The 26,643-nt window shown below is 55.3% G+C and overlaps 1 protein-coding gene across 1 annotated transcript; it reads left to right on the top strand.

The window, feature by feature from the left end:
- The first annotated feature begins 13,361 nt into the window (after positions 1 to 13,361).
- Positions 13,362 to 16,065, top strand: POU3F1 (POU class 3 homeobox 1). Its single transcript, XM_032202434.1, has one exon. The coding sequence runs from the start codon at positions 13,362 to 13,364 to the stop codon at positions 14,529 to 14,531; it is 1,170 nt and encodes a 389-aa protein (XP_032058325.1). The 3' UTR covers positions 14,532 to 16,065.
- The last annotated feature ends 10,578 nt before the right edge of the window (positions 16,066 to 26,643 follow it).

The following is a 26,643-nucleotide window of genomic DNA, read 5'->3' on the forward strand; positions in this document are numbered from 1 at the left end:
GGGGCTGAGGCCGTGACTGGGTGAGCATCAGGTGAGCCGCGGCAGACGGTGCCTGCGCTGGGGAGCACTGCCAGCACAAATCTCTTAATAGTCTTTCAGTCTCTGCGAGGCCTTAAAATCAATCAGAGGATTAACTAAGCAAAGCTGTCTTTATGATACATGATCCAGCTTTGTGCAATTGGATCTCGCTTTGCTTGGGCCCCTCTTGGCGGGTGGGCTGCGATCGGAGGAGCCCTGCGGGAGAGCTCGGGAGCGGAGCAGCTCCTGGGCTGCAGGAGCTTTGGGGGACTGCAGCATGCTTGGGAGACACAGCACAGTGTATCTTGTCCCATCCCTCCTGCTGGCTTCTTCTTGTAACTCAGCATTTCTCTCGACAGAAGCTCCCTGAGCTGCCAGCTTCGCATGGCTTCTGTGGCACCTTCTGCCAAGGGTATGTTGCACCTTCCCTTTCGTCTCAGGTTGTGGCACCTGGAAATTTGGCTCTTGAGGCTGAGCTGAGGCCTGGGAGCCGCTGTACCCTTCTACTGCCACGTGCACCAGGAACCTTCCTGCCCTCAGGACCGCTGTTAGATGTCAGCAGTGAAGGAGATGACGGGTCCCTGGTAAGTGCACATGGTGGCTCCTGCCGGGTCGATACTTCAGTTCATCTGCTGACACCAGGCAGCAGCTCTGTTTCAAATCAGGCTCAGGAGCAGTTAGCTTGTCCCAAAGCAGTCTGCTTTCTCTCATGCTGAGCAACACGGCGTGCTTGGAGCTGCTCCCAGACACCACCCGTGTGTGAGCGCCGCCAGGTCCCCGACACCAGGGGCTGCGTTCCCCTGAGTGCTGCTGCTTCATGGCACGGGTGGCTCCAACTGCTCCCCCTGCACCTGCTCAGCAGCCTCAGTCCCTGAGGACTGACAAAATACTCCCAGCACCAAGCGGGCTCTGTTTTCTAGCACCATCCTCCTCTTCCCTGCTCTGTTCAGTCTTCAGCCAGGCTGGTGCAGCACAGCGAGGTACGGTGCAATGTAACACAGGGTGAAATCTGGCTGCTGCCTCTCTCCCTGCTCACCCAAATCCACGCTGACTTGAGAGCCACACAGCTGCGGGCCTGTCAGCCACCAGGAGTTTGGTCCATGCAGATTTGCTACAAGAAAATGAGAGCTATAAATAACAGACACCTTGGGCCGGCACGTCAGTGCGAGGTGATCCATTGTCGTGTTCAAAACGTCTCCGGTTGTATTTCATGCTTCTGTGTGAAAGTTGCAAGGAAAGAAAAGTAGCCAGGGTAAAAGCCAATCTTTAGTCACCTTCTGACCTAAAAAAAAAAATGGAGCAGAGGGGAAGTTTTGCTGGGATAAAACTGAGACCGGTCGGTGGCGAGGTGCCGGGGAGCGCTGTGCTGAGGGGTGCTGCAAGAAACCCTGTGTTTTGAGGAGGAATGTGAGAAAGCTTCTTAACACTGGTTGCCCAGCAAAGGGCTGCTTTAGACATTAACGCAAACCATTCCTAAGTTTTGCTGCCCTTAAATCTTTCTGAACTGTTTCTTTTTTGCCATACAGCTGTCCTGGCTCATGCAAGGCACTTCACTGCCATGGCTGATCCAGTGTTCTTGGGCGCAACGTCTGTCAGAAATGAGGTGAAATTATTTAGTTCTCTCTTTGTTCTCACTGTTGAAGCACCTAGATACCTGGAAAACATCCAGAAAGGACAACAAAGCTGGTCTAGGCTGTAGCAGAGCATCCATACAAGGGACGGCTTGATAGACGGTGGTTCCTGAGCAGGAACGAGGTGCAGGACAGCAGGACAGCAGTCTCCGAAATTGTGAGTAGCACGAGGAAGTCACCCAGAGGTGATTTGCTCATTGGCTCTGGTTCATCAAACAAAAGCGGTGGCTCTTTGCACAACGTGTCATTTATCTGCAGAAGCCTTTGCTGCAGAGCGTTGTGGGTGTCGGATGTTTACATGAATTTAGAAAAATAAAAATAAACCGGACGAAGCAGTGGAAGGAAAACAAAAAACACCCTAACAGCTATTGAATAACAAACATCACTTCTGCCATGGGAAATCTCTGTAAGCTGTCAGACTCCGGGAGAGTGCTGTGGAGAGGCATCGCTGCGAGCGCTGTGCTGCCCTCCCTGTCTTCCTGGGCTGGACAGGATCTCTCCGGTCCGACCTCCTATAGGCATTTGCTGTTCTGCTCCTGTGCCTCTCCTCCCCTGTGATCTCCACTCCCTATCACTTTTATCTAAAACCCACAGCTTTCGTGTTACAATTAAGTCCCGCACTGAATATATTTTTGCTTTGAGAAGAGTCCGGACAATTCTATGTGAAAGCGCCTTCTGGCTGCCCGCACAGCGCTCTGGAAAGGAAGAGTTCCTCAGACAGCCCTCAGATAGGCTGGCAAGTCACATAAATAGTAAATACGTGGCTCTGAGAGTTGAAGTTTCCCTGGGAAGCCTGAATCTCTAGTTCTGTAACGGCTCGGCTATCAAACGGATGATTTACATCTTATTAGGTGTTTCCATCTGCTGATAGAAAAATGCTCCGTTGCGCAATGTTCCTTTTGCTCTGATCGAGTTCTCACCGTTGCCAGCAGCACTCTGCGGCCCCCGGCTCAGTGCTGGTGGCACACGGGGGTGCTCGGTCCCGTGGGCGAGCTGGGGGGGCAGCACCCAGGGCTGTGGAGGAGCCGCCTGCGCCCCAGGGGCAACGTCAGCCGACAGCACCCACCTCGGGGCTCAGCACCCACCTCGGGGCTCGGCAGCCACTGGGCTTGCTGCCACCCATTTCTCCCAGGGTTTTTTTTCCAGGCTTGGATGCAAATCTCCATCGCTCCTGGTTGAGCACATGCCAGTTGGTGCAGTTCTGGCCGTGCTCGCCCAAAGGCCGGTGTCTGTCTGTCTGTCTGTCTTGCAGCCGGAGCTCTGCGCTGCAGCTGGTGGCAGAAGCTCCAACTTGGGGTGCGCAGAGTGCGCCGCTGCCTTGCTCTCCTTTGGTGCCTGTTCCACTTCCCAGGCTGCATGTGGGTGCTCTGCCTCCGGAGGATGAACCGAGGAGCCCACAGAGCCCCAAATAATGCATTTGTCCAGTGGTACAGGTTCACATCTCCAAAGAACCCCGAGAAGTGTAATTGCTCCAAAGCATCCCAGGACGCGTTGCTGTGCGGCAGTCACTGGGAGTACGTTCCCCTCGCACGTCAAACAAAGAGCCTGGAAGCTGCATTCAACAGGCAAGTAAAGCTGAATATTTTAATCAGCAAAAACAGAGGGGAAGAATGCTGAGACGAGTGAAGAGAGGAGGGAAATCCTGGGCTCAGTGCCTGGTTCCTAATCCCTGAACTGTCTTACTCCAGCATTGTGAAAGCCAGGAGGAATAAAGCTAATACCATAGCTTCTTGCCATCAAGAAACCGTGTATTAATACAGAACTGCTAAGGTAATTAACCAAATCAGACTTGGTCCAGTGCTGAAAAGGATTTCTTCCCCCAGGGATGGGCAGATGTCTCAATCTAATTATACAAGTTATTTAATCAGAATCAGAGGTCGGGTATCTAATGAAAATACTACCGAACGCGGAGGCAGAGGGGGGGCACGAGCTTCCCAACTGGCACCGCTTCTACAGCTCTCCTGCCTCGTTTCTGTACACAGCTTTAGCAAGATCTCCAGGTAGAAATTTGAAACAACAACAACAACAAAAAAAAAGCTAGTGAAAAGAACATGTGCTAGCAAAAGTTTGTTTCACTGCCTGGTGTGAAAAGAAAATTCTTCGGTAAATGTCATCAGCGCTTCGCCTACCCGCAGTGCTGCCCTAGGAGCAAGCAGCTGCCTTGTGTCTCAGGTGGTTGATAGTTCTGTTACCACTTTGTTAGCCTTAGTTTACCCAGGTAAAACCCCTAGCAGGTGCCTGCAGCCTGCCAATGGCCCTGTACGTGTGTGGTTGGCAGCGGCTGGGAAGCTCTGGCTTGCAGGAAGGGTACACACCGCGTCCTCGCTGATGGGCAGAGCCTTGGACTTACATGATCCACAGGTGCCCACCAACCTTTATAACACTTCCCAGGGGTGAGGGTCTCCTCTTGATTCCTTCCTGGAGGCTTTGTCTGCATTGCACCAACAGCTGTCCAGCTGGGGACCAGCCTCGCTCTGCATTTCTGGCTCTGCCATCACAGTGAGCCCCTGGAGCCGCACGCAGCCATGGGGCAGTCAGGAGGGAACGCTGGCCCTGGCTGCTATCACTTGCCTCTGGGCCCTCTGTCCAGAAAGATCCCAAAGGTTTTGGTTTTACCAGCCAGCTGCAACCTTGCCAGCTTGTCGTTAGTCTTATGCTTACGAGGTTACCTTCTGCCATTCAGATGCATCAAGAATTTAAAATAATAATTTATGATCATGTGTACTAAATGAGGACAGAGAGAAAATGTTCTTTAGCTGAAGATCTCCTTCAGTTATTTAAATGTGTGTATTTTCTTGATTAGTTTCAATGCATCTTAACCTTATACTCTGTCCAGTCTAAGTCGATGTGTTTTCTCTGCTGTGTACAGGTATGAGGTGCCACGGACATCTAGAAGAAATGGGCAGCCTTCACTCACATTTCTTTCTTCAGAAGCATGGAGCTGTTTGTAACAGCTCAAGGGAAGAAACAGCGCTTGTGATGGTGTAGTTGTGAACAAACAGCTTGTGATACGCTGCAAGACTCCATCAAAGAAGGTGGGAGACTTCAGCCTGGGAAGGTGGGGAGCACAGGGGCCATCTGAGTTCCTGCAGGCTTCAACTCCGTTCTGTAAGAATCTGCTCCACTGAGACACGTTGGCAAAGTGTGGTTTCCCTTTGTTCATGTAGAAATCTGCTCACAAAAAGTCATGTGCAAAAATGGCCTGCTCTTCTGCGAGCACCTACAAATGGCAAAACTACAAATTGAGCATAGATCAGGGGCTTTTTTTTTTTTTTTGCATATTTTTTTTTTCCCGTGAGCTTGTAACTTCGCAGAAACAACTGAAGCTGAGCTGAGGCACTGAAGCCATTGAAAATCTGACCCTGAATATTAAACAAGCCCCATGTGAGGTCGTATTCATCCAGGGGATTTAAGCAATTTTGAATTGCCAAACCACCGTCCCCTGAAAGAGAATTTACTAGACAATAGGAAAGGGATTGACAGAGAAAGGAATAAAGATGAAATGTGATGTCTGCCTAACCTATTTTTCTTCACTTCCATACCCCATCACGTATCCTGAGCTCTTTAACCAGCCCCTTAATGAGAACTCTTCTCTGGTTTTGTGTCCCTAAGTGACCAGAGCACCGTCTGCTGCGGGCTCTCCCCCTTCCCACCCTGCTGCCCTTCAACTGGGAAGCACAGACGTGGCTGGGAGCAGCTTCAGCAGGGCGCTGGGAAGCGGTGACCCTAATAAGAAGGAACAGGACGAGAAGTGTGCGGAGCAGGAGTCGGAGTGAGGAGGTGACACATCACCGCGCCGTGACTCAGGAGAAAGGCCAGGTCCTGAGGGCCTGTTGACTGCAGTGGGAGTTTGTTGGCCCACGGTGCAGCTAAACAAAATACAAGAAATACGAGCTGTGGCACAGATCGTAGCTCAGATGAGACGGTCCTGTAACCAGTCTGAGGAGTGCTGGGCCCTCGCCAGCGAGCTACTTGCAACACACGAGGAACAAAGAGAAATTTGACTTTGAACTAGGCTGTCCTATATCCAGAAGAACTGTTGCGTTTTTTGTGTGCTGTACAAATAATGCACTGCTTGTATCACTGTGCCTATTCCCCACCAAATACCTGGGTTATCTACCTGTGAATTAAGAAAATAGGTGTGTGTGCACTGTAGGGTGCATGGTATTGTGGCATCAGACCTCACTTGATGCCATTTAATGGCATTTCACTTGTTCTGGAAACAAGCAGGATCTGCTCCTGCCCCATCGGTTGTGGAGTCCCGCACGACACGGCCAGCCTGCTTTTGGTCCTCCGACTTCTTTGAAGCAAATAGGTCCTTAAGGGGAGGTTGAGGAGCAGTTCTTGCCTCAGATCTGCCCGCTTACAGGCAGCCTTGTGGAGCTGGGACAGTCCCTGCTCGGGGAGATTTCTGGGAACACAGCAGCGAGCGCCAGGACCGAGCAGGGATCTGTCATTGCGGATCTGGTAATCCCTCTTTCAAAATCCAATTAATTAGAGTCCATTCAAACTGGAAGGTGGAGAGCTTTGATTTCTGTCTTTATGGGGAGCAGAAGGAGGAACGCTTACGATAAGATCCGGGAGTGGGGTTTTGCTGGTGACGGCCGCAGGGAGGACGGCCGCTCGGCCCCTTGTCGCTGGGAGCAGCAGCGGTGGCTCTGCAGGCAGCACATCTCCCCGGGGCTGGGGGCAGGGGGATCGTGTTTGGAGGGCTTCCCCCCGGCACCAGCACCGAGTGTGGCCGTGCTCCAGGCTGAACGCAGACGTGGAATTAACGCCTCCTCCCATCCACGTCTGTGGAGAGCTTTTTACTGGCGTCAGTGGCAACAGGATCAGAGTGGAGTCTTAAGGCTCTTCCCCTGGAGCTTGGAGGAGTTTAATGGAATAAAGTCTACGTTGTAATTAATTGGCTTCTGCTTCTCCTGCAGGAAAGAGTTAATGAAAGCAGAGCTTGTCTGGCCAAGGGGCTGGTGCGGCTCCAGCAGAGCAGTGACTCACCGATAGAGCATCCTGCCAAAGCACCCAGCGAGCTCCTCATCCTCAGATCCTCCTCTCCAAACATAATAGTGTGAATTGGTCCAGCATCATGGCTAGGAAGGTTTGTCTCTTGCAGCACCTGCTCTTCCCACTCAGTTCGATACTCTGCTTGCTTAAGAAACCTCCTTGCATTGTCTGCCAGGTGAGACCTTGCATGTCTGGCTGTGTTACGTTGGTCCCGTGGTGCAACCCCTGGTAATCTCATTAGGGCTCTCTACAGGAGTGAAGAAGATTGAGGTTAACAGAATAATTTAAACGGGTAAGGAAAAGGCCAAAGGGAGGACTGAAGCAGGTTGTCTGGGTGAGTTACTGGAGGATGAGCCTTGGAACTGACCGATTTTGGTGCTTTCACCGTTGAGCTTGGCTCAAAAAGAAGCATGGAGCGATGAAATTTGGTGGTGGCATCCTGCTTACCAAACAGCCTGTGCTCAGCACCACTCTGTCCCGGGTGTGATTCTCTGCCTCAGTCACTCACCATTTCCCTCCCTCTGGAGAGGGAGAGCCCAGCGAGGAGCTGGGCAGGGTCCCCTCCTGACTGCTGAGCGTCACTGATGGGCACGGGCAGGGGAAGCGTGGTCTGAGGGCTGGCTGCTGTTCTCCAGGGGCACATGAACTGAATTTCATTAAAAATGGATGCTTTCCTTCCTGCTGAACCCTTGTCCCCCTCCTCAGTTACCAAAACAGGGCCAGCGATGAGTCACGGAGAGAGCCAACACGGTGGCAGAGTGGCGGTACCGGCAGCAGCGAGGGAGGGCTTGCGGTCTTGGCAATGAGCTGAATTTATACCACTTTGAATCCAGACTGGCACAGCATAAATATATGGATTAGTACCGGTACAACAGATCAAAACCTGAGGAGGAGGGTTTAAACAAGGCATAATTTGTAGTAACAACAAAATTGCAGGGTTTCATCACTTCAGCTCCCAACCCTCACACCTCAGCCTCGCCACAAAGAAAATATCTGCCTCCCCGTTCCTCTGCAGCTGAGCATTTCTCAAAACATCTTGAACATTTTTAAAAACACCACGGTTTGGGTAGCCAGCCCAGGAAGGCAAGCTGTGGAAACACACAGCGTTGGGGTAATCAGCACAGGGTGGGAAGACAAAAGGGACACCACGACACCACGAGTCCGACACTGAATCTGTCTGGAAGGTGGCAAGTGAGCGGTCCCCGTGCGATTCTCCTCCCTCGGCAGGCTCTGTGCAGGTTGCTACAGGGGCTGTGCTCACAGCTGCTGGGGAGGCAGGGGGACACGAGAGCTCCTGGGGTTGGCCGGGTCCAGGCGTGGGCATTCCCCAGCTCCCGTTACCTGTCGCGCGCCGGTGAGCACGGGCTGCTTCTCCGAGTTGGAGGTGGTTTCAGATTGACAAGATCAAGTGACGGCACGACTGTAGGCACCTTTATCTGCTGTATGCATAATCCTCCGCGCTGAACCCCCGCCAAACTCATCCCCAGGTCTTATCTTTTCTAAACTGAGTATTTATTCATGTGGTTGTTTTATGTAAACTGCAAAGAGCCTCATTAAATGAAAACCTTCGCTCACGAGCTCCATTATTAAGGTGGAACGGCGCTCGGGACCCGCCGAGCAGAATCCCCAAGCTTTTTGTGTTATTTGGAGGAGAAATGCTTGGTGCCCTGCAGTCAGGTGCCGAGCCCTCCCGTTACCCCCACTGCCTGCAGGAGGCTCCCCGAGGGCTGAGTGCAGGCAGCTTTGGGGCCAGGAGGGCAGGAACGGCCCCTGCTGAATGAGAAAGGGGAGCTCGGGACCTGCCCTGCCCTGGCAAACCAGGAGAAGCCCATTTGGCTACTGGAGAAGGACCGGGCATGGGTGAGGGCGACCTGGGCAATTGCTCTGGGCACGGGGCTTGCAGCACCTTAGGAGCTGGCTGACAAGCTGGGAGCTTTGGGAAGGGGGGAGTTTTTTGCAGATAAAACCCCATTGCTGGCACGCTGGCGTTCACTGCAGGTAAATCCCAATATTTCCCTGAGTTTTATTTGTATTATAAATGCTAATGGCAGAGTTTGAAACAAAAGGCACGCACACATGGTTAACGTACTGGCAGTGCTCGCGTCTCTCTGAAGCTGGAAATGAATTCTGCTCTGTGTTTTTCCCTTTCTTAGCCCGACTGAACCCGGTCTGTACTTCACCAGCCACCAGGACTGTGACGTTCCCGTGTCACCAAACGAGCCCCGTGGCATTTCACTCCTACACAACGGACGGCTGCTCATCAGACTAAAATTAAAGAAGGTAACAAATCAATATCCCAAACCCGCACTGCTTTTGGACAATCAGCATTTCAGGGCTGGCTTGTTTGCCACAGCGAGGCACGGCTCTTCTTTATTCAAACCCTCCAGCGGCATTAACATGCTCGGTGCGGATCTCTGCCCTGTCATACTTCTTATCTCAAGGACAGCACCTCCGACAGCAAAATGCCCCATCCATCACGTGGGAATATTAGCAAGCGTCCGGTCCTCTCGAGGATGAATAAAACCCGGGGCCCGCTGGCTCCACGCCAAGCCGACCGCTTCCGAAAGCTGCCGCGGCCCTCCCAGGCCATTCATGCAGCCGAGCTGTTTCTTTAGGGCAGCGGGCACATGTGATTAAGCAAGGGGATATTTAGGGGGGAAAAAAACAGCTCAAGAAGCCAAAAGGGACTCATCGTGTGTGCCCAAAATCACACCGAGCCCCCCACAGAGCCGTGCGTGCACTCCTGGGTGTGTGCACGGGGCCGGGATGCTGTCCCGGTGCCCCGCTGGGCACGGGGCTCTCGGTGCTCGTGTGGCTGTGTGCATCCTGCGTTCTGCTTGCCTTTGTTTTGGTTGGTGCTTCTAATCCCCCGGGGCATATCTCTGAGCTGAGGAACTTTAGAGCTGATACAGCTTTTTAAAGTGGGGATTATGTAAATGCATATTACGGGGCTTTCATAAATAGGGATTATTTGTCGAATACATTTGAGTGCTTCCTTTGGAGCCATTAAGGTCTGTTGTGTAAATAGGAATTTAGTGACTGCTTAATCTAAGTTTCATTGATTCAATAAAAGATCACAACAGCATCTTTTGCATTCATCTTGGCTTTGTGAGAACAATTCTTTGCGGACAGTTTTCAGATGGTTACAGGACCATATACACCTCATGCTAACCATGGTGAGCAGACCTTGCACGTCTGCATCAACCATTCTCCAGGAGTCCCTGTTTCCCTTCCTCACTAGTTTTGTAATTAAAATCACTGTCATCTCAGCCACTAATTTCTAAGTTACCACTTAATAAGTTATCACTCACTGGCCCTGCACCACCAAACCTCACAGATCCCGTTGGCACCGCATGGGAGCTGAACCTAAACCGGGAGGAGAGCGGAGGGGGAACCAGCACCTCCTGCACAAATCCCATGGGGAGAATTCCTCCGGCTCCCTGGGGACAGGCTCCCAGCAGTGTCCTGGTGCAACACAGTCCTTCATCACAGAGCATCCTCGAGCAGCAGCGAGCCCGAGCACCTCCATCACCTGGATCCGGATGGGGTTGGGGTGCTGCTACCAGCACCCCCAGCCCCCCTTCCCCATACACCCAGCTCGCCCCGATCCGTCCTCCCCCGGCGCAGCTCCAGCTGCATTAGGTAGGCGCCTTCTGATGCTGTCACAGTCACACAGAGAATGAATAATATCGAACATCGCCCATGGGGTTGTTTATTCCTTGAACAGGGAAGGGACTGCATGCCAATATTCCTGGTAAGGCATAATGAAGGAGCTGCCTTTTGCTAGAAAACTTGGACGCCCTCCTGCAGGGATTTGCTGGATGATACAGCTGTGGAAAAGCTCTGTAAAAAAAATGTAATAATGAAAAAGCACAGGCTCTTTCAACCTCCTCAAATACCGACGGAGCCTCTCAGGCAGCATTGCCTCCATAGCAGCGTGGGGAAGGGGCCACGTGGCACACCGAGAGGCACATCCAGCCCTGGAAGTTGGTGTTTATGAGGCCACCTCTCACCCCCTCCCTTGCTGCTCGACTTAGGGTCACGTCTCTCCTGTGCCTTCGCCTCCTTCCCGTTGTTTTACGAAAGAGAGACTTTGCCACCTGGCTCTCAGTTCTGGAGGTGGAGTTACAGAGGGAAGCGTTAAATGGGATTTTCTCATCCTCTGTTCTTTGCTGTTTCCAGCCTCTGAATTCAACTTTTATTTAGCAAAACAAGCCCAGAGCACAGTCTGTGCCCGACACCTTGGTTTGAAAAGATCATTTGATCGGGCACAAACCTGTGTTACTGCCTGAATGGGCTGCGATGGGGACCCAAGTTATCACATGTTGTATTTTCTCCTCTGGTGAGTTCTGAAACACGTAAACAGGAGTTTGAAAGGAGATCCAGTCCTCAGCCTTTGGAAGTGATTAATTCCTACTAATGATTTACTGATTTACACACAGCTTATTTTGCATAAAGTTAGAGCTGGGCACATTTATTCATTGTGATTCCCTTAAAAATGGATATAAATATCAAGAGCAATTGGCTACCAAAAATTTGAATATTACGGCACTGCATCATGCAGAGCTGACATGAATATGAGTCTGGGTCAGAAAAAAACACACAGAAAATGCTTATCCAAGTATGATATTTTACAGCACGTCACTGAATCATCAGAAAGGGTTATATTCATTACAGACGTAGGCAGCGTTTGCAAAGGATTCCTTGGGAAAAGATGAAAAAAAAAAAAAAAAAAGCATTATTTTCCTAGTGAAATGTGCTCTGTGATCTATGGAAGCCATCTGTCCTGCAAGGTCCTGCCTCTTCCCAGGGCTGTACACCTGAAGGGAGGTACCGGGCTCAGCAAAAGGAACCGATTGCACATCACAGCCAAAAAATGCCCACGTTCAAACCCAAACTTGTCCAATTTGGCAAGGATGGCGCGAAACGGAGCCTGCCAGGTCTGGCAGCCCCGGGGACCACCATGCCCAGGTGTCCCCCCGGCAGGGAGCCGGCCGTCAGCGCGTGGCCATTGACATGTGGCGCTCGTACTCGTATTGATCCGGAGGTTCGTTGCTCGCCCAAGCCCTTGGCAAAGGTCACCGGCTCTGCTCCCATGTTACAAATGGGAGCACGGAGGCGAAGAGATTAATTTTCAGAAGTGATTAATGTTCCCGGTGCCCATCCTGATTCACTTCAGGCCTCGAGCCCCAAACGAAGTCTGGAGCTGGGTTAATTAAGGTGTCCCTTGCCCCTCTCCCAGCACCACCAGACACGTCCGTTGCTTGTTGTCCTTGTCTTTTCCCACAAACTCCTCCACCCTTTATCCCGTGCCAACCCGCAAACCGGCTCAGGGACTTGCCTCTGAGGCTGCTCCTTTCTCCTCCCCAAGCCCCACGTTTCCCATGACACCCAAACGGTCTCAGATCCTCTCCCTTTGGCCCTTGGAGCTTTATGGGATGGGGAAGGCGCTTCAGAAGGAGCCCCCCCACCTGCCTGGGGCCTGGGCACTGCCCTCAGCACCACGATCCAGGCGTTAACCAGCAGGCAGCCGCGCTGGGGATGTTCTCCCAGCCACAGATACCTGCCAGTGCTGGGCCAAATGACGCTTTGTGCACTGGGATGAGGAGGCTTCAAGGCAGAGGGCAGTGACTGTGCCTCCAGAATGAGGCTCTCTTCCCAGCTTGGGGGCTGGAAAAGGGGCTGGGGGGAGCGGGGACACTGCAGGTGACAGACATGGATGTGAGCTGGGGCATCAGGCGGGCTCTGCAGCGTGCTGGGCTGGGCTGTGTCAGACCATGGGTGCTGTGTGGCCCCAAGCTGTACTGTACCATACCGTGCTGTACTGTACCAGGCTGTGCTGTACCATAACATGCTGCACCAGTGCCATACAGCACCGTACAGGATGGCACCATACCAGGCATACCACAGCACCACGCAGTGCTGCACTGTGCTGTACTGCAGCATGTTGTGCGCTACTGACCTGTACTCTGCTGTACCGTTCTGGACCATGCCGTACGGTGCTATATTGCACCGTGCTGTGGTGCACCGTGCTATATTGCACCATGCTGCGCTGTACCATGCTATATTGCACCATGCCGTGCTGTACCACACTGCACCATACAGCACCGTACCATACAGCACCATGCTGTACCGTACCGTATCTCACCGTACTTGACCACACCACGCCGTGCTGTTCGATAAGTGCTGCACCGCCCCGTCCCGCAAAGCACCACGTCCCGCACCTCCCCGCACCACCCTGCCCAGCACCACCCCGTCCAGCACCGTCCCACAAAGCACACCCTGCCCCATCCCGTCCAGTACCGTCTCGTCCCATCCCATCCCATCCCATCCCACCCCACCCCATCCCCGTCCCGCCCCCCCCTGCCCCTCCCCAGCCCCGCGCCCTTCGCCCCCCACCACCCCACGTGGCCGCGAGCCGCCCGGCATGAATGAACGCCCCTCCTCCAATCCCCGCCCTCCTCCCTCTCCCCCCCCCATGCAGACCACGCCCCCTTCACCAATCCCACCCGCCGCCTCCCCTCCCTGCCACCAATAGCAGCCGGGCCCGCGGGGGGCGCGCCCCCCTGCCGCCTCCCCGCCTATAGGCGAGCGGCGCGCGCCGGCGGCGGGCCAATGGGGCGCGGGGGGCGTGGCCGGCGCGCGGCGGCGCGGCGGCGCGGCGCGGGGCTCTAAAGCGGGGCGCGGGGCGGCGCGGCGCACACGGCCATGGCCGCCGCCGCCCAGTACCTGCCGCGCGGCGCCGCGCTGCTGCACCCCGACGGGGAGCGGCTGCCGCAGGCCGCCACGTACCGCGACGTGCAGAAGATGATGCACCACGACTACCTGCAGGGGCTGGCCCCCGCCGCGCTGCCGCACCACCAGTGGCTGCCCAGCGCCGGCACGGATTGGGGCAGCGGAGGAGGAGGTGGTGGTGGTGGTGGAGGAGGTGGAGGAGGCGGCGGGGGACCCCCCGGTGGGGCGCACCTGGCGGCGGCCGAGCACGGCAAGGGCGGCCCGGGGGGGCCCCGCGATGAGCTGCCCCCCCCTCCTCCTCCTCCTCCTCCGCCGGCCGCTTTCCATCACCGGCCGCACCTCGTGCACCAGGCGGCGGCGGGCGGCGCGGCGGGCGGCTGGGCGCAGGGCGGAGCGCACCACCTGCCGCCCATGTCGCCGCCGTCGGGGCAGCCGCTGCTGTACGCGCAGCCCTACGGGGGGCTCAACGGCATGCTGGGCCCGCCCGGCCCCGCGCTGCACCACGGGCTGCGGGACCCGCTGGGAGCCGAGGAGGCCGGGGGCCACGAGCTGGCGGCCTCGCCGCCGCCGCTGGGGCCGCCCGAGCCGTCGGACGAGGACGCGCCCAGCTCCGACGACCTGGAGCAGTTCGCCAAGCAGTTCAAGCAGCGGCGGATCAAGCTGGGCTTCACGCAGGCCGACGTGGGGCTGGCGCTGGGCACCCTGTACGGGAACGTCTTCTCGCAGACCACCATCTGCCGCTTCGAGGCGCTGCAGCTGAGCTTCAAGAACATGTGCAAGCTGAAGCCGCTGCTCAACAAGTGGCTGGAGGAGACGGACTCCAGCACGGGCAGCCCCACCAACCTGGACAAGATCGCGGCGCAGGGCAGGAAGCGCAAGAAGCGCACCTCCATCGAGGTGGGCGTCAAGGGCGCCCTGGAGAACCACTTCCTCAAGTGCCCCAAGCCCTCGGCGCACGAGATCACCTCCCTGGCGGACTCCCTGCAGCTGGAGAAGGAGGTGGTGCGGGTCTGGTTCTGCAACCGGCGGCAGAAGGAGAAGCGCATGACGCCGGCCGGGGGCCCGCACCCCCCGATGGAGGACGTTTACGCACAGGCGGACACCTCGCCGCTGCACCACGGGCTCCCCGCCGCCGTGCCCTGACTGCCCCGGCCCCGCCGCCGAGCCCCGACGGCGGCGGCGGAGCGGGAGCGGCCGCCCCTATAATTTATTCCTCGGACTGGCCCGGCCCGGCCGCCCGCCCGCAGCGCTATTTATTGGGGGCGCCGGCCGCAGCAGAAGTAGCCAAAGGTTTGCGATCTCTAATTTATTCCCTCCCCCGCGGGGCCGCCGGAGCCCCCGCTGCGGCCGCCGGGCTCGCCCCGAGGGCACCGCGCCGCGCTCCCGGCCCGTTTCTATTTATTTTCTAACCGTGCGCGGAGCTCTGCCCCTCCCGTTGGTAGGTTCGGTTCGTCCCCCACCCCAGTCTCCCCCCCCCACCCCCTTTCCCCTTTGGTTTCGGTTTTTTGTTTGTATCTTTATTGCAAAAACCACTGTAGACTGCGAGGGTGCGTTTCTATTTATGTTATAGTAAATATTTTATTACTTACATAAACCATTTACCCAGGAACCGGTCTCGTGTCGTCTTTGCGGGCTGCGGGGACGGGACCGGGCTCCCGAGGTGACCCCCGAGGGGTCGCTGTTGTCCTGAGGCTGCCCCCGTTGTCCCCCCCCAGCTCCCCGGGGGCTCCGTCGGGGCGCTTGTGCGAGCGGCCGGCCGCGGTGCTGGGGGTGCGGAGCCTTTCGCTGCCCCGACCGCAACTTTTTGCCGTCCAGGAAGCGTGACTTCTCCCCGCTGCTCACCGAAATAACGAAATAACGCCCCGCGGGGTAGCAAAGAAGACTCCCTCTCCTCGCCCCAAGCGCGCTCCAGGGTTTTCCGATGCCACCGCTTTCCCCCTCCGTGGCTCCGTGCCCCGCTGGTTTGTGGTTACGCCGGGAGAGGCTGAAAATGTCGCTGCCGTGCTCTTCTGTTTGTGGAAGGATCAGCTCGCAGCTCTCCTTAACCTCTTCTCTTGCAGCAGACGCCAAGAAAAGTCGCACGTGAGGATTGAGTTTGCCTTTGCGGGTCCTTTGATTCCGGCGGTGTTTTGTGTGTGTCGGGAGAACTTTTGAAACGTGCCTATGCAGAGCTCTTGCACTGGGGAAATACTTAGAAATCCGGTGGTAAAGCACCAAATGCTTTCTTTTTATTTAGCAGAGAACTTAACGTATGGTCTTGAACGTCTGGCACTCGCTAGTTTCCCTGCTCAACCCTTGGTACAAAGTACGTGCTGTGAAAGAGCAGGCTGAAAAGGGATCTCCTACTGATAACCCTGCGTATAAATTCAGATATAAATGTATTTTTTACATATCAAATGTAATTTACGCTTTCAAATCTCCACATGAAAATTCTTGTGTTTGCTACAGCTTGGTTTTGTTGCATTCTGTGCCTTTGGGGTGTATCTGTGTGTAAATTTCCCTAAGCAGCAACGCATTTGCAGTGGATCATGTAATGAATTATTGCGTTCTCAACATCTCTCACTGTAGGTATTCCGTATTGGACCATTCAAAAATACAAAGTGTTGCTCGTTCAGAATTCTGCTAAACTGTTTTTGAGATTTTAAAATAAAGTCGCTCTGAGCAGTTATTTCGTTAACCCCTGTTTGCTTGCAAGTACGGAGAGCTGTGGCTCACTTTGAACAAATCAGCTGGCCGGTGCTGCAGGTCAGCGCGTTAACAACTTCCCTTGGCACGCAGAGCGTAGCCAGAAATCACACGTGAAGGATTCGATGGGCACTGTGTGTTTTGTCAGGTTTGTTTCAGGCTTCGATTCCTTTTCTTGCTGATGTGACTTTTTTCCTATAAAAGCACGGAACTGTAGGGCTGTTAAAGTAAGTCCTGGGTTCTAAAAGTTTTTCTGTGTTTACTGAATATTTTCTAATTTCAAAATTGCTGAGTGTATGCGGTAGCTTAGTATAAACACTCTACTTAAAAAAAAAAAAAAAAAAAAAAAAAAGTACAGGAGCGTGATGATAAATGCATGGAAACAAGGGTTCAAGTTGATGTGGCGAGAAAGTATTTAAATTTATTATCAACAGTGAAATCTTCCCTTAGCTGTTCTTTTGTGTGCTTCACACACAGCCCATTGTGCTCGATGTTTGGTAACGCTGCAACTCTGCAGCCTTTCCTTAAGAATCTCGCTGACAGCCGGGCTGTAAGGAAGACCCACCAAACAAAAGGCTCTATATATTTATTCTTTTTCAAGGAAACAAACTCTTGTTTGCATTGAATGAGTAAGTGCACGGCTTTTCTAGGCTAGGAGTGATTTCAGTAGCCTCTCTCTGAACCGACCTGCCTGGCAAAGAGGATTCACGCTCATACTTGGGAGGGAAGGGTCAGTTTTCACATCGCGTTCCTGTAACGGATGAGATGCGCTGTGAGTGCCGGGGAGGACGAGCACCCTTGGGTTGTGCGCTTTGTCAGATTGGATAAGGCGCCGGCGGCCCCGCTGCGTTAGCTCTCTCATGCTGTTGAGCAGCAAAAATAAAATACACTTTATATATCTGATTTGTGCAGCGCTGCGGTGCTCAGCTGCTCTGCGAAGCAAATGCCCCAAAGGTTCGCCTCACTTAGGAGAACTTGTTAGTTTTCTTGGTCAAGGATTAAATAGCAATTACTGGAGGGAGAGTTGCTTTTTTATATATATTTCCTTCTTTTGTTTTTTTTTTTTCTTCTGTTTTTTCTCGCTGAAGTGAAGGTAGGAGCTTGTACGGTTGGACCAGGAGCCAAGCGCATGAAGGTAGGACTGTGATGTTGGTACGTGAAGGAAAAGCAGACGTATAAAGAGCTGCTTAGCCATGCACAAACAAAACAGAAGAATATTCCAAGTAGGATGCGCAAAATATTCCAAACAGGACAAGGAAAGGGCAGGGGAGTTCTGTGCGTCCCTGTCCCATGACCCAGGACCGGGAGTGCTGGGCGCTGCTGCCTGCAACCCCGTGGGGAGCTCTGCACATGCACGGGGCTCTGCTTTGGCCTCGCTTGCTCGGCACTGGGCTGAAGCCATCCCCTGCAGCATGAGCAGCAGTGTCCTGAGCTCCCCTGTCCCGCTCCTGGCCAGGAAGCAAGGGCTGGGGTCTGTGGAGGTGAGGCAGTGGAGCAGCAGGAGCTGCAGGAACTGCAGAGGAGCAGCAGGAGCTGCTCTGCCCTATGCTGGATATCCGCGATTTTAGGAAACTGCATTTTTCTCTAAGGCAGGCAATATTCAGCAGACTGCTGTTTATTTTTTATTATTATTATTATTTTTTTTTATAAGGGGGGGTAGTTAGTTGCTATATATAGAAGAAAGATATATAAATATAAAGAAGGTGCTTAGCTGCTGCTCGGTTTTCCTGTGTGCTTAGGAGAAGGTTGTGGCATGCCAAAATCCACCTTGGTTCTAAGATTTGTTGTCTTAGACTGTCACCACTGCCACTTGCAGGGAGTGCTTGTCCTGTAAGAAGTGCAGGAGGGACTCAGCCCAGCACTCTGCCTTGCTAGGCACGGTCTCGTGTAATTATTGATGCCGTATTCATTTTATGCTTTCAGCCGAATCCGATCTCCTCTGCTCACTGCAACCTGCTCAGAGCCCGATGGCAGCCGGCCGTGCAGACTGTCCCCGAGCAGCTAAAGCAGCAGCTCAGGAGCTCATCTCTACGTGTAAATGTGGAGCATCAGCATGAGTGCCCTGGAAGCTCGTTCCCACCTCGACCCGTCCCTGCTCGCTGGCTCTCCGGCAAGGAGGGATTTCAGCACTGCCTGCCTGAGCGTATATTTTAATTCTGTGCTAACGCCACCGATGTTTGCATGCGCTTTAACTCGATGCTTTAAGTAATGCTGCCGCTGCTTGGTTGGGGCTGGATCAGCCCCGGGAGGGCTCAGTCGGTGCTGTTACTTCGCGGGTACCGGCAGGAAAAGGGGTTTGTGCCCACAGGGGATCTGCAGCTCCCTGCCCGCCTCGTGCTGCTCCTTGCAGCCGGGTGTCAGAGAGAAGCCCATCCCAGATGACAAACTGGGTTTGGGTGCAGGAGGGGAGCGCGCCCAGGAGCTGATCAGCTCTGGGCAGGGCCTGGGGGGCTGTTGTAAGCCCCCAGTGTCCTCTACGTGCCCACAGGGGACAGTGTCTGGGCTCGCTGACATCCTTAGCGCTGCTCAGACCTGGCAGGGCAGAGCCTCATGGAAGAAGCAGCCCCAACAACCTGCAGGAGCAGGGCACAGGCTCTGCCCAGCACCACGGTGTTTGGGGAAGGCACGGGGCAGCAGCTCCTTAAACCTTTCATACAACCCCACGGCACCGAGCAGCGCTGATGTGCGGGCACCCGGCATCGCTCCCGCTTGTCGTTTGCTGCTGAGCATAACTGTGCTCGCAGCTCTCACCTGGGCACAGAAATACCAATAAGGGCAATCAGCAGATGTTTGCCTTTGTGATTCATGGAAACTCGCCTGCGAAAGTTCCCCCTCGTTTCAATTAGGACTAATGAGAGCTGGCTCCTGCACGCAGCCTATCACGCCGGGCACGGGGATTACGAGGCTGCAGAGGCAGCATTAGGGCGCGCGGTGCTGCGTGCCACATCTAACGTGCACGTTAGATCAGCCCTCATGAATGTTTCATGCTCCTCGATATCGCATTATTTTGGGGGTTGGTCAAAACGAATGTTATCAGCTGGAAGCGGCGCAGAGCAGGGATGTGTTGGCGCGCGGCGCCCTGGCTCCTGCACCTGAGAGCACCTGCTACAGAGGGGAGCGCTGTCCCTGCCAAACTTTAAAGGTATTTTTTTATCAATTTTATTCTATTTTGGAGCACCCTGCCCCATGAAGCTGTGTCACACCTCCAGCACCCTGCTGGATTTCCTTGTGGGCACGCTGACTCTTGCAGCCCCGCAGAGCCCTGCACACCCTGAGCCCTCTGCTGGGTTATTGCTCTCCCAGGTCCTTTTGCTTTTTAATCCCTGCAGCGGTTGCTGTGAAGCCAGGAGGGACAGCAGGCAGCACGCTGAAGAGCAGTATTTCTTCTGCAGTGCTTCCAAGCTGGCTTTTTTGTCGCTGGGTTTAGGAAGGGCTGTGGGGAGCTGAAATTCTGCAGCTCCCTGTCCCGGGGGCCGTATCCTGCACAGCTGGGTGCCTGGAAAGGGAACAAAATAGCGCCCACAAATCCTTGCAGATATCATGAGCATGCACCAGAGCTGTCGGGTGCTCCGTGGAAGTGCCTGCCCCTCGCCAGGGGATCGCTGCAAGGTGTGAGGAAGGCAATGGGCAGTTTTTCATTTCGTTGTGTTAATCCTATGGCTTTTCAGTGCCTTGAGCTCAGTGTGTGTTAGTGCCTCCTGCTCGCCCTTCGTGCAGCTTTGAGACAGTGCTGGCTTTAAATTTGCAGCCAAAAAACTCTAGGAAATAGAGAAGTTGAGATTGCCATGTTTGCATCTTTTGCAGTCACTTGCGGGCTTGGTTTTGAAGAGTCAGGCCATTGCATCAGGTGTCTTTAATTACATATATAAAGCGGAAAAGTTTTGTTCAGTCATTTTTTTAAACCTGAAAATTGAAGTGATGGCTTTTCAAGTAGATTGAGAGCAGCACGGGCAGTCAGAGAGCTGCAGTCCCAAGGGCAGTGGCCGGACCTGCAGCAGAGACTTTCCTCTAGGATCAGGGTATCAGAGCTCCCAGACTTTGCTCCCAGATCTCCTGTTGCTCTTCTTTCCTCTTCTGTTCTCCTGATGTGGGCACATACGATCACTTCTCTCCTGATCAGGTGCACCGACTCGTGCTGCAGAGCCTGGGAGGATCCGACGGGGTGCCGATGCTCCCTTGGGTGCCACTTGGGGCTCTGCTGTGCCTCAGCCCGGCTGCTGCTGGTCCCTGCAGCCACGGAGGAGAAGCTGGGTGCGTGTCAGGCTGCGTGACCCTGCCAACCTCCACCACAGGCAAACCTCGTGTCTCGTGGCGCAGGCTGTGAACCACGCGGGGTGTTGTGTTGTGGGGTTTTTCCTTTGAACGTTGTCACTTCAGGGAGCAGAGCTGGAGTCACCTGCGCTCCTCTGTGTGGAGGACACGTGCTGTGCCCGCCGGTGACTGCAGAGCAGCCTGCACATCATCATTGTCCCTGTGAAGGATGCTCCTGCAGCAAACAGGGCCAAAAGAAGCAGCAGGCATCTGCAGCCCTGCAGCCCTCCTGCCCTGCATGGCCCAAGGTAAGTGTGAGAGCCGTGCTCTCGTTGTTGGGCATGGAAACACAAAGGGGATTTGCTCCTGACAGAAGGCTTCTGAGCTCCTTTTTTTTTTTTTTTTTTTTCTTAAAATGACTGTTTATTCTCAACAGCAGCACGCAATTTCATTTTCCAATGAGAACGTGCAGCTCCTTGGAGCAGCTTAGCTCCTGACGCGGTGAGCTGTGATGTGAACCTCCCCAGCTCCTGAAGGATCCCACCGTTGGCTGTCTCTCCCTCGGTTTTCAGGCTGCTGGGCACTTCTGGTAGCACAGCACCCTGCCCTCTCCCACCCCCGGGTCATGAAGAGCCATGTGGGGTCAGCAGCAGCCTTGTCCCACCTGCCTGCAGCTCCCTGTCCCTGCTGAAGGCGCAGCCAGGGATATCTGCAACCTCCAGAAAGTGGCTGTGGTCACCAGAAAGACAAAACCAGAAATCATCCCTGAATGTTTGCCAACCCATGGGCTCCTCTCCGTGGGTCACATCTGGGTGCTGCATTTGGGGTGAGCTGGGGGTGTTGGGGCACAGCGTGGGGCTGAGATTTGGGGCCACAGCTGGGTGCTGCAGGAACAAAAAGGTCGGATCTGCTCTGCAGGTAAATGCCCCCCATCCTGGCACCCTCCACCACGCTGTGCCCCCAGGTTGGGGCTCGCGGCCCCCAGATGCTGCTGGGGACAGGGACAGCTCAGCGGCACCGAGGGGAGCATGCGGGATCGATCCCCGGAGCGTTTGATATTCTGCTTAGTGGAACACTTGTTATGTCTTTAATTACTATTTCTAAAAGCACCACGGGATGGAAAGCAAAAGCCAGAAATAAATAGCGAGGGGTGATCAATTGGGCATGAAACCCTTGTTATTGATCACCTTTAACCTCTGCTTAAACTAATGACAGAGCTACCATTTAACTGTCCCCAGGCACAAAGCACATCAATTGCACGAGTGCCACATAAATCACGGTGGGTTGCTGCGCTCTGGGGAGGGCGAGGGGCCCCTCCGGGCTGCAGGGCCCCGGCCAGTGCTGCTACAGCACCCTCGCTCGGCTCCCCTATGGATGCTGCTGCTCCCCGAGCAGTGCTCCCCCAAAATGGGCTCCCACCAGCCGAGCCCCAGCTCCCTGGGCCTGCCCCTTTCCTCCAAGGAAAAAATCATATTTTTTTTTTAGCTAAAAAATGATTTGTGCTAGTAGAGATCCCGTTGATACTGCTGCCCTCCGGAGCACCAGGGCCGGGGGGTGATGGTTACGAAGCACGATGAGTTTTCAGGAAGAAGGACAGCTGGGACCCAGGTGAGACAAAGATCCCGTATCTGAGCAAGGGTTTGAAGCAGTTGAGGCCAAGTGGCATGGGCTGGATGTGGTGAGGATCATCTGTGCCCATACACCTTAGGTTGCTTCTCCTGAATCACCAGCTGGGCTGGAATTGCCCTTTCTGTTTGGTATGGGGGAAAAAAAAATCAAGGCATGCAATTGACAGTGTAGTGAAGCCAGTGCAGCCCTTCCAACTAATAATAATATTCATTAACGTTCAATCTACAGATTATCCCCTGAAACCCCAGCCTGGAGACCTGCCAGTTTTCAGCACAGAAGGATGTTGTGGGGCTGTTTCCCCCACGGCTCTGCCCGACCCACGGCACCGTGGGGCTGGGGCATCACCGTATGGGGCGGGCAGCTGCACCCTGCCTCTGGGAGGAAACCTTTCCACTTCATTAGAAGAGGCTGGCTGTTGCTGTGTAATTCCAGCTCCCCAAATTCAGCAAGCTTTTCCTTGATGTTCCCTGTTTTTAGTCTTGGTGACAGCAGCAGGCTTTCTCTGCAGCAAGTAGGCAGCCTTCAGATGCCTTCCAAAAAGAATGTCTTTTCCCCAAAACCCACGTAGTGAGCACTCACTCACCTGATGGTGAACAAGCTCAGAAGTTTGGAAGAGGGTCACTGAGCCACCTGTCAGCGTGTTCATCCCTCTGCGAGCTCTTGGGGCTGTTCCTGTCCCCATGGGACAAGGGGAGGGTCCCTGCTCACCCACAGCAGGGTGCTGAGCACATGGGCTGCCTGCAGCCAGCACCGCCGCACTCATCCCTGCACGAATCCCTCAGGAGGCCCTGGATTAATGCAGGCTTTGCCTTCACGCTGCCGTTTGGAAAGGCTTCTCCTGAAACCTTAAAAATCGTTTGGGTGCCCTCATCCATCAGCTATTGGAAACGCTATTGATAATGCAATCATTCCTCCTTTGGTCCCTCGCTTTCCCTGTTTCTCTGCTGCTGATGCTGTAATTTGTCACTGCTGTCCCCCCCGAAGTGCTCAGAGGCTGGGGTCTGCCCAGGCACAGCACGGGAGCAGCACAGAGGTGGAGCAGGGAGGGCTCCTGCAGCCCTCAGCAGCGGGGGCACAGCGGGGTTCAGCCCTGGGGGGAGAAGCTGGGGGTGGTGGGGGTGCAGCAGAGCCCTGGGTGGGATGCTTGGGCTGCTCTGTGCCAGGGGACCCTGCTCTGGGTGTCTGGGTTTGGGTCTCCAAAGTGCCTGGCCCCAAAAAAAGTGCCTGGTCCAACACCGTCCCCGTGTCCTGGTGTGGGTTTGGGCAGCCACAGCACAGCTGACCCTGAGGCTGGGGACCGGTGGCTGCTGCCTCGTGGCAGGCAGGACAAGCACAGCACCCCAAGGCCCCCGAGCTCGCTGTCCCTTCACCAGGATCGCCTCCAGCCCTGCAGGCATCACGACTCCTCAGCCTCCTGTGCGGGACCCGAGGCTGCAGAGCCCCCACTCTCCACTTGTGCTTTCCTTTCTGCCTCCCACCCGTGCTGCTGGCAGGGGGGGCACGGAGCTGTCACCATCCTGGGGGGGCAGCCAGGCCCCTGCAGGGCTCGCTCCGGGTCCCCAGAGCATCGCCGCCGCCGCTGCCTCTCCAATCACTGCTGCCAGCACTGAGCCACGCAACGCTGCTGCTCCTTTTAGGGCCAAGGAAGGTGTAATTAGCTTTAAGCCGGTAATTAGCTTTCACTCTCTAGGGGTTTTCTGCCAGGGCCGGGTGTCTCAGCACAGGCACAGCGGACGCAGGGGGCAGCAGCTGGGGGGCTGTGGGGCCGCGGGCCCTCGTGCAGCCGCTCGGTGCACAACAAAAAATCTTCCTGCGTGGCGGGGCTGAGCTCCCCGCTGACGGCAGCTGCGCGGGGAGCTTGGCAGGGATTTGCATAGATGAAATGATTTCTCCTGCCATTCATTCAGCCTTTCTGTCCGCCGGCTTTCCCCGCTCCTCGGTGGAATCCGGGCTCCACACAGGGCGCATTCAGCTCGCCGCCGCGCCTCGCTCCGCGCAGATGTCCCCGAGCAATGCCATGAATCGGTGCTCTATAGTCACGGAGCTGTTTGGGAAAACATTTCAGATAACTGTCCTACGCGTTGGGGTGACTGAATTAATGGCATTTGAATGGTCAAAAAGATAGTGTGAACTGGAAACAATGCTGGCCCTGTCGCGGGCAGCAGGAGAATTCCAGCTGGTATTTTCATTGTTAATGAGCGAACCCGGGGCGCTGGGTGGCCTCGCTACCTTGGAAGGGGTTGGAGAAATGCACAACCAGCCGTCACTTCCCCTGCTGAACTTTCCAAATGCCAGGAGAGGAATGTGTTTCGGGCCATGCGTTGCAGCTGCACCAGCACCGCGCTGTGCCTCCGCCCCGGGGGGGCGATGGTGGCAGCCCAGCAGGGCGCTTGTGCCCATGCCATGGTCCCAGCTCTGCCCGAGGACACCGGTGGAGGTGGAAGCAAGCACCTCATTATTTCCCAATGCACCATATAAACCACCCTGCGCAGCACCAGGACGTCCCTGGGGCGGACGGAGTGTCCCCTGCGGCGGTGGCACTGGGGACAGCGCGTGGCGGTCAGGGGAGCTTTGTCGCGTCTGGGCTTGGCAGAGCACAGAGATCCCAGCCATACATCATGGGGAAGAACGTGCGCTTGGGTAACACATTAGAATAATACATTATTAGAGCACTGTTGCCATGGCGATGTATTAGGGCAATATATCATTAGGTACCTTCCATCGATGATGTATGGCTCCAAACATGGCTCCTGCCAGCACCGGCACAAGGGCCACGGGGGAAGCCTTGGCTTTCTGCAGGAACTCCACCGCTTCCCCAAGGAAAAAAAATCCCATGTAGTGGCTTCGTTAAGGGGATGCGGGGTGGGAGCTGACCTGGGGCACCCCTTCCTCTCCCCAGGTCCCATACGGCAAGGGTCATGCTGAGCTGAGCTTCTTGCTGTGCTCACCACCGCTGGGTGAGCAGCGCCCTGATGGGCCAGGGCTCTCCCTGGGTGCAGGATGGGTGCAAACAGTCTCTGGCTCATGATTTCTGGGCCCACGGGATGTGAGCTGAGCGGGTGCTGCACTGATGCCCTTCCTCTCAGCTGGGGAAGCCTGGCCCCAGCCCAGCATGGCCCCAAGGAATAAAGCCCAGAGCACGGAGTCCCCAGATCTTGGGCACCCCCAGCTCCATGGGGCTGCACCATGCTCAGCCCAGCAGGTGAAACAAATTTCTTCAGTGCCGAAGATTTCAGAAAGCAGAGCAGGAACGCAGGCAGATCTAGCTGCAAAGTACGCAGCGCGCATCAGCTATAATTTGATTTTAATTAGCAGAGAAGAAAGTAGCAGAGTTAATAAAGTACGCACTGCACCTCCTTTTGCGGAGGTGCCAGCACCGAATGCTTGAAAAACGCACCCGAAAAGACAAGCACAAGGTGAGCAAAGGCTGGGCAGCAGTGGGGTAGGCAGTGTCAGGAGAAGTGCCTGGTGGTGTCCTGCTGCCAGGCTCACTGCGTGCACAGGTCCTGGCGTTTGCACCGGCAGAGCACGAGCTGTCACTCGGCGTGGCAACACCCCAGGGCTGCATCCTGACGCCCTGGGACACCAGCAGCACCCAGGGACTTTTTCCCCTACACTTGGAAGGACCTCAGCACCTGCCCCTTCCCTTGCAGGGCTGGTTGTGGTGGGACCGATCCTGCATCGCCCTGCTCCAGCAATACCAGGGGACGCAGCTGCTCGTACGCAGCTCGTGCTGGGGCTGCAGGTCTGCCGGGCACCGTGCCCGGCCGCGGGGGCTCGTGGTCAGAGCACTTCAGAGCCGGCTGCCCCCACACGGCCCCGCAGATGCACACTTCCTTCCCTTGAACTCTCCGTGGGAGCGCAGCCCGCCCACCGAGGGCAGAGGGGGCAAGAATAAGAGGTTGTTTGTGCAGCCTTCGAGGACGATAAATAATATTCCCCTGGAGCTGCCCTGCTGCTGGTTCCCGTTCCTAATAACGACGCGGGAGGCACTCTAAGGGAGCAAGGCTGAGTCTGCCCTTGGTGCCAATGCTTTTAAGGGTTCAGCACGCTGCCCTGCTCCCAGGCACCATCTGCAGCGCTCTAAGCCAGGGCTGCTTTTAGCTTCTCAATCAATCGGATTCAATTAAGCGAGAACGTGAGCTTTGGGCAGGAGAGTGCTTGCTTAGCCCTTAATCAGCAGCTCCTGCCCAGGTGGGGCCGGGTGCTTCGCCACCCAGAACCTGTGCAATTAGGGCTGGGAGAGCCCTGGCCTGCAGCCTCCTGCCCTGGTTGCCCCATGGGTGGTGGCACCGTGGCATGACACAGGCTCAGCTGCTGTTTCCCCTAAGGACAACCAGAGCTGGGCCCCGAGGTGAGCCCCGTGCCATCGGGGTGCAGCTGGGCAGAGCGGAGCAGCGGTGCCGTGCCCAGGCTGGCAATGCTCAGCGCTGCTTGCAGAGCCAGCACTGCCTCGGGAAGCAGGAGTAGGGTTATTTAAAGCACTCTCTTTTTCACCCTGTCCCTGGTGCTGTGTTTCGCTGGGAGATGCTGCCGGCAGCCTCCCCAACACATCTGGGAGCGAGCGTGTCCGAGAGGCCGTGGGCAGCTCGGGCGAGCAGAGCCGGCTCCGTGACCGCGGGATGCGCGGTGCTGCGAGGGATTTCAGCCATCAATAAACATCAGTGTCAAAAAGGACAGGGAAAGGTTA

This window comes from Aythya fuligula, chromosome 23, assembly GCF_009819795.1.
Source record: "Aythya fuligula isolate bAytFul2 chromosome 23, bAytFul2.pri, whole genome shotgun sequence".
Taxonomy (NCBI): Eukaryota; Metazoa; Chordata; class Aves; order Anseriformes; family Anatidae; genus Aythya; species Aythya fuligula.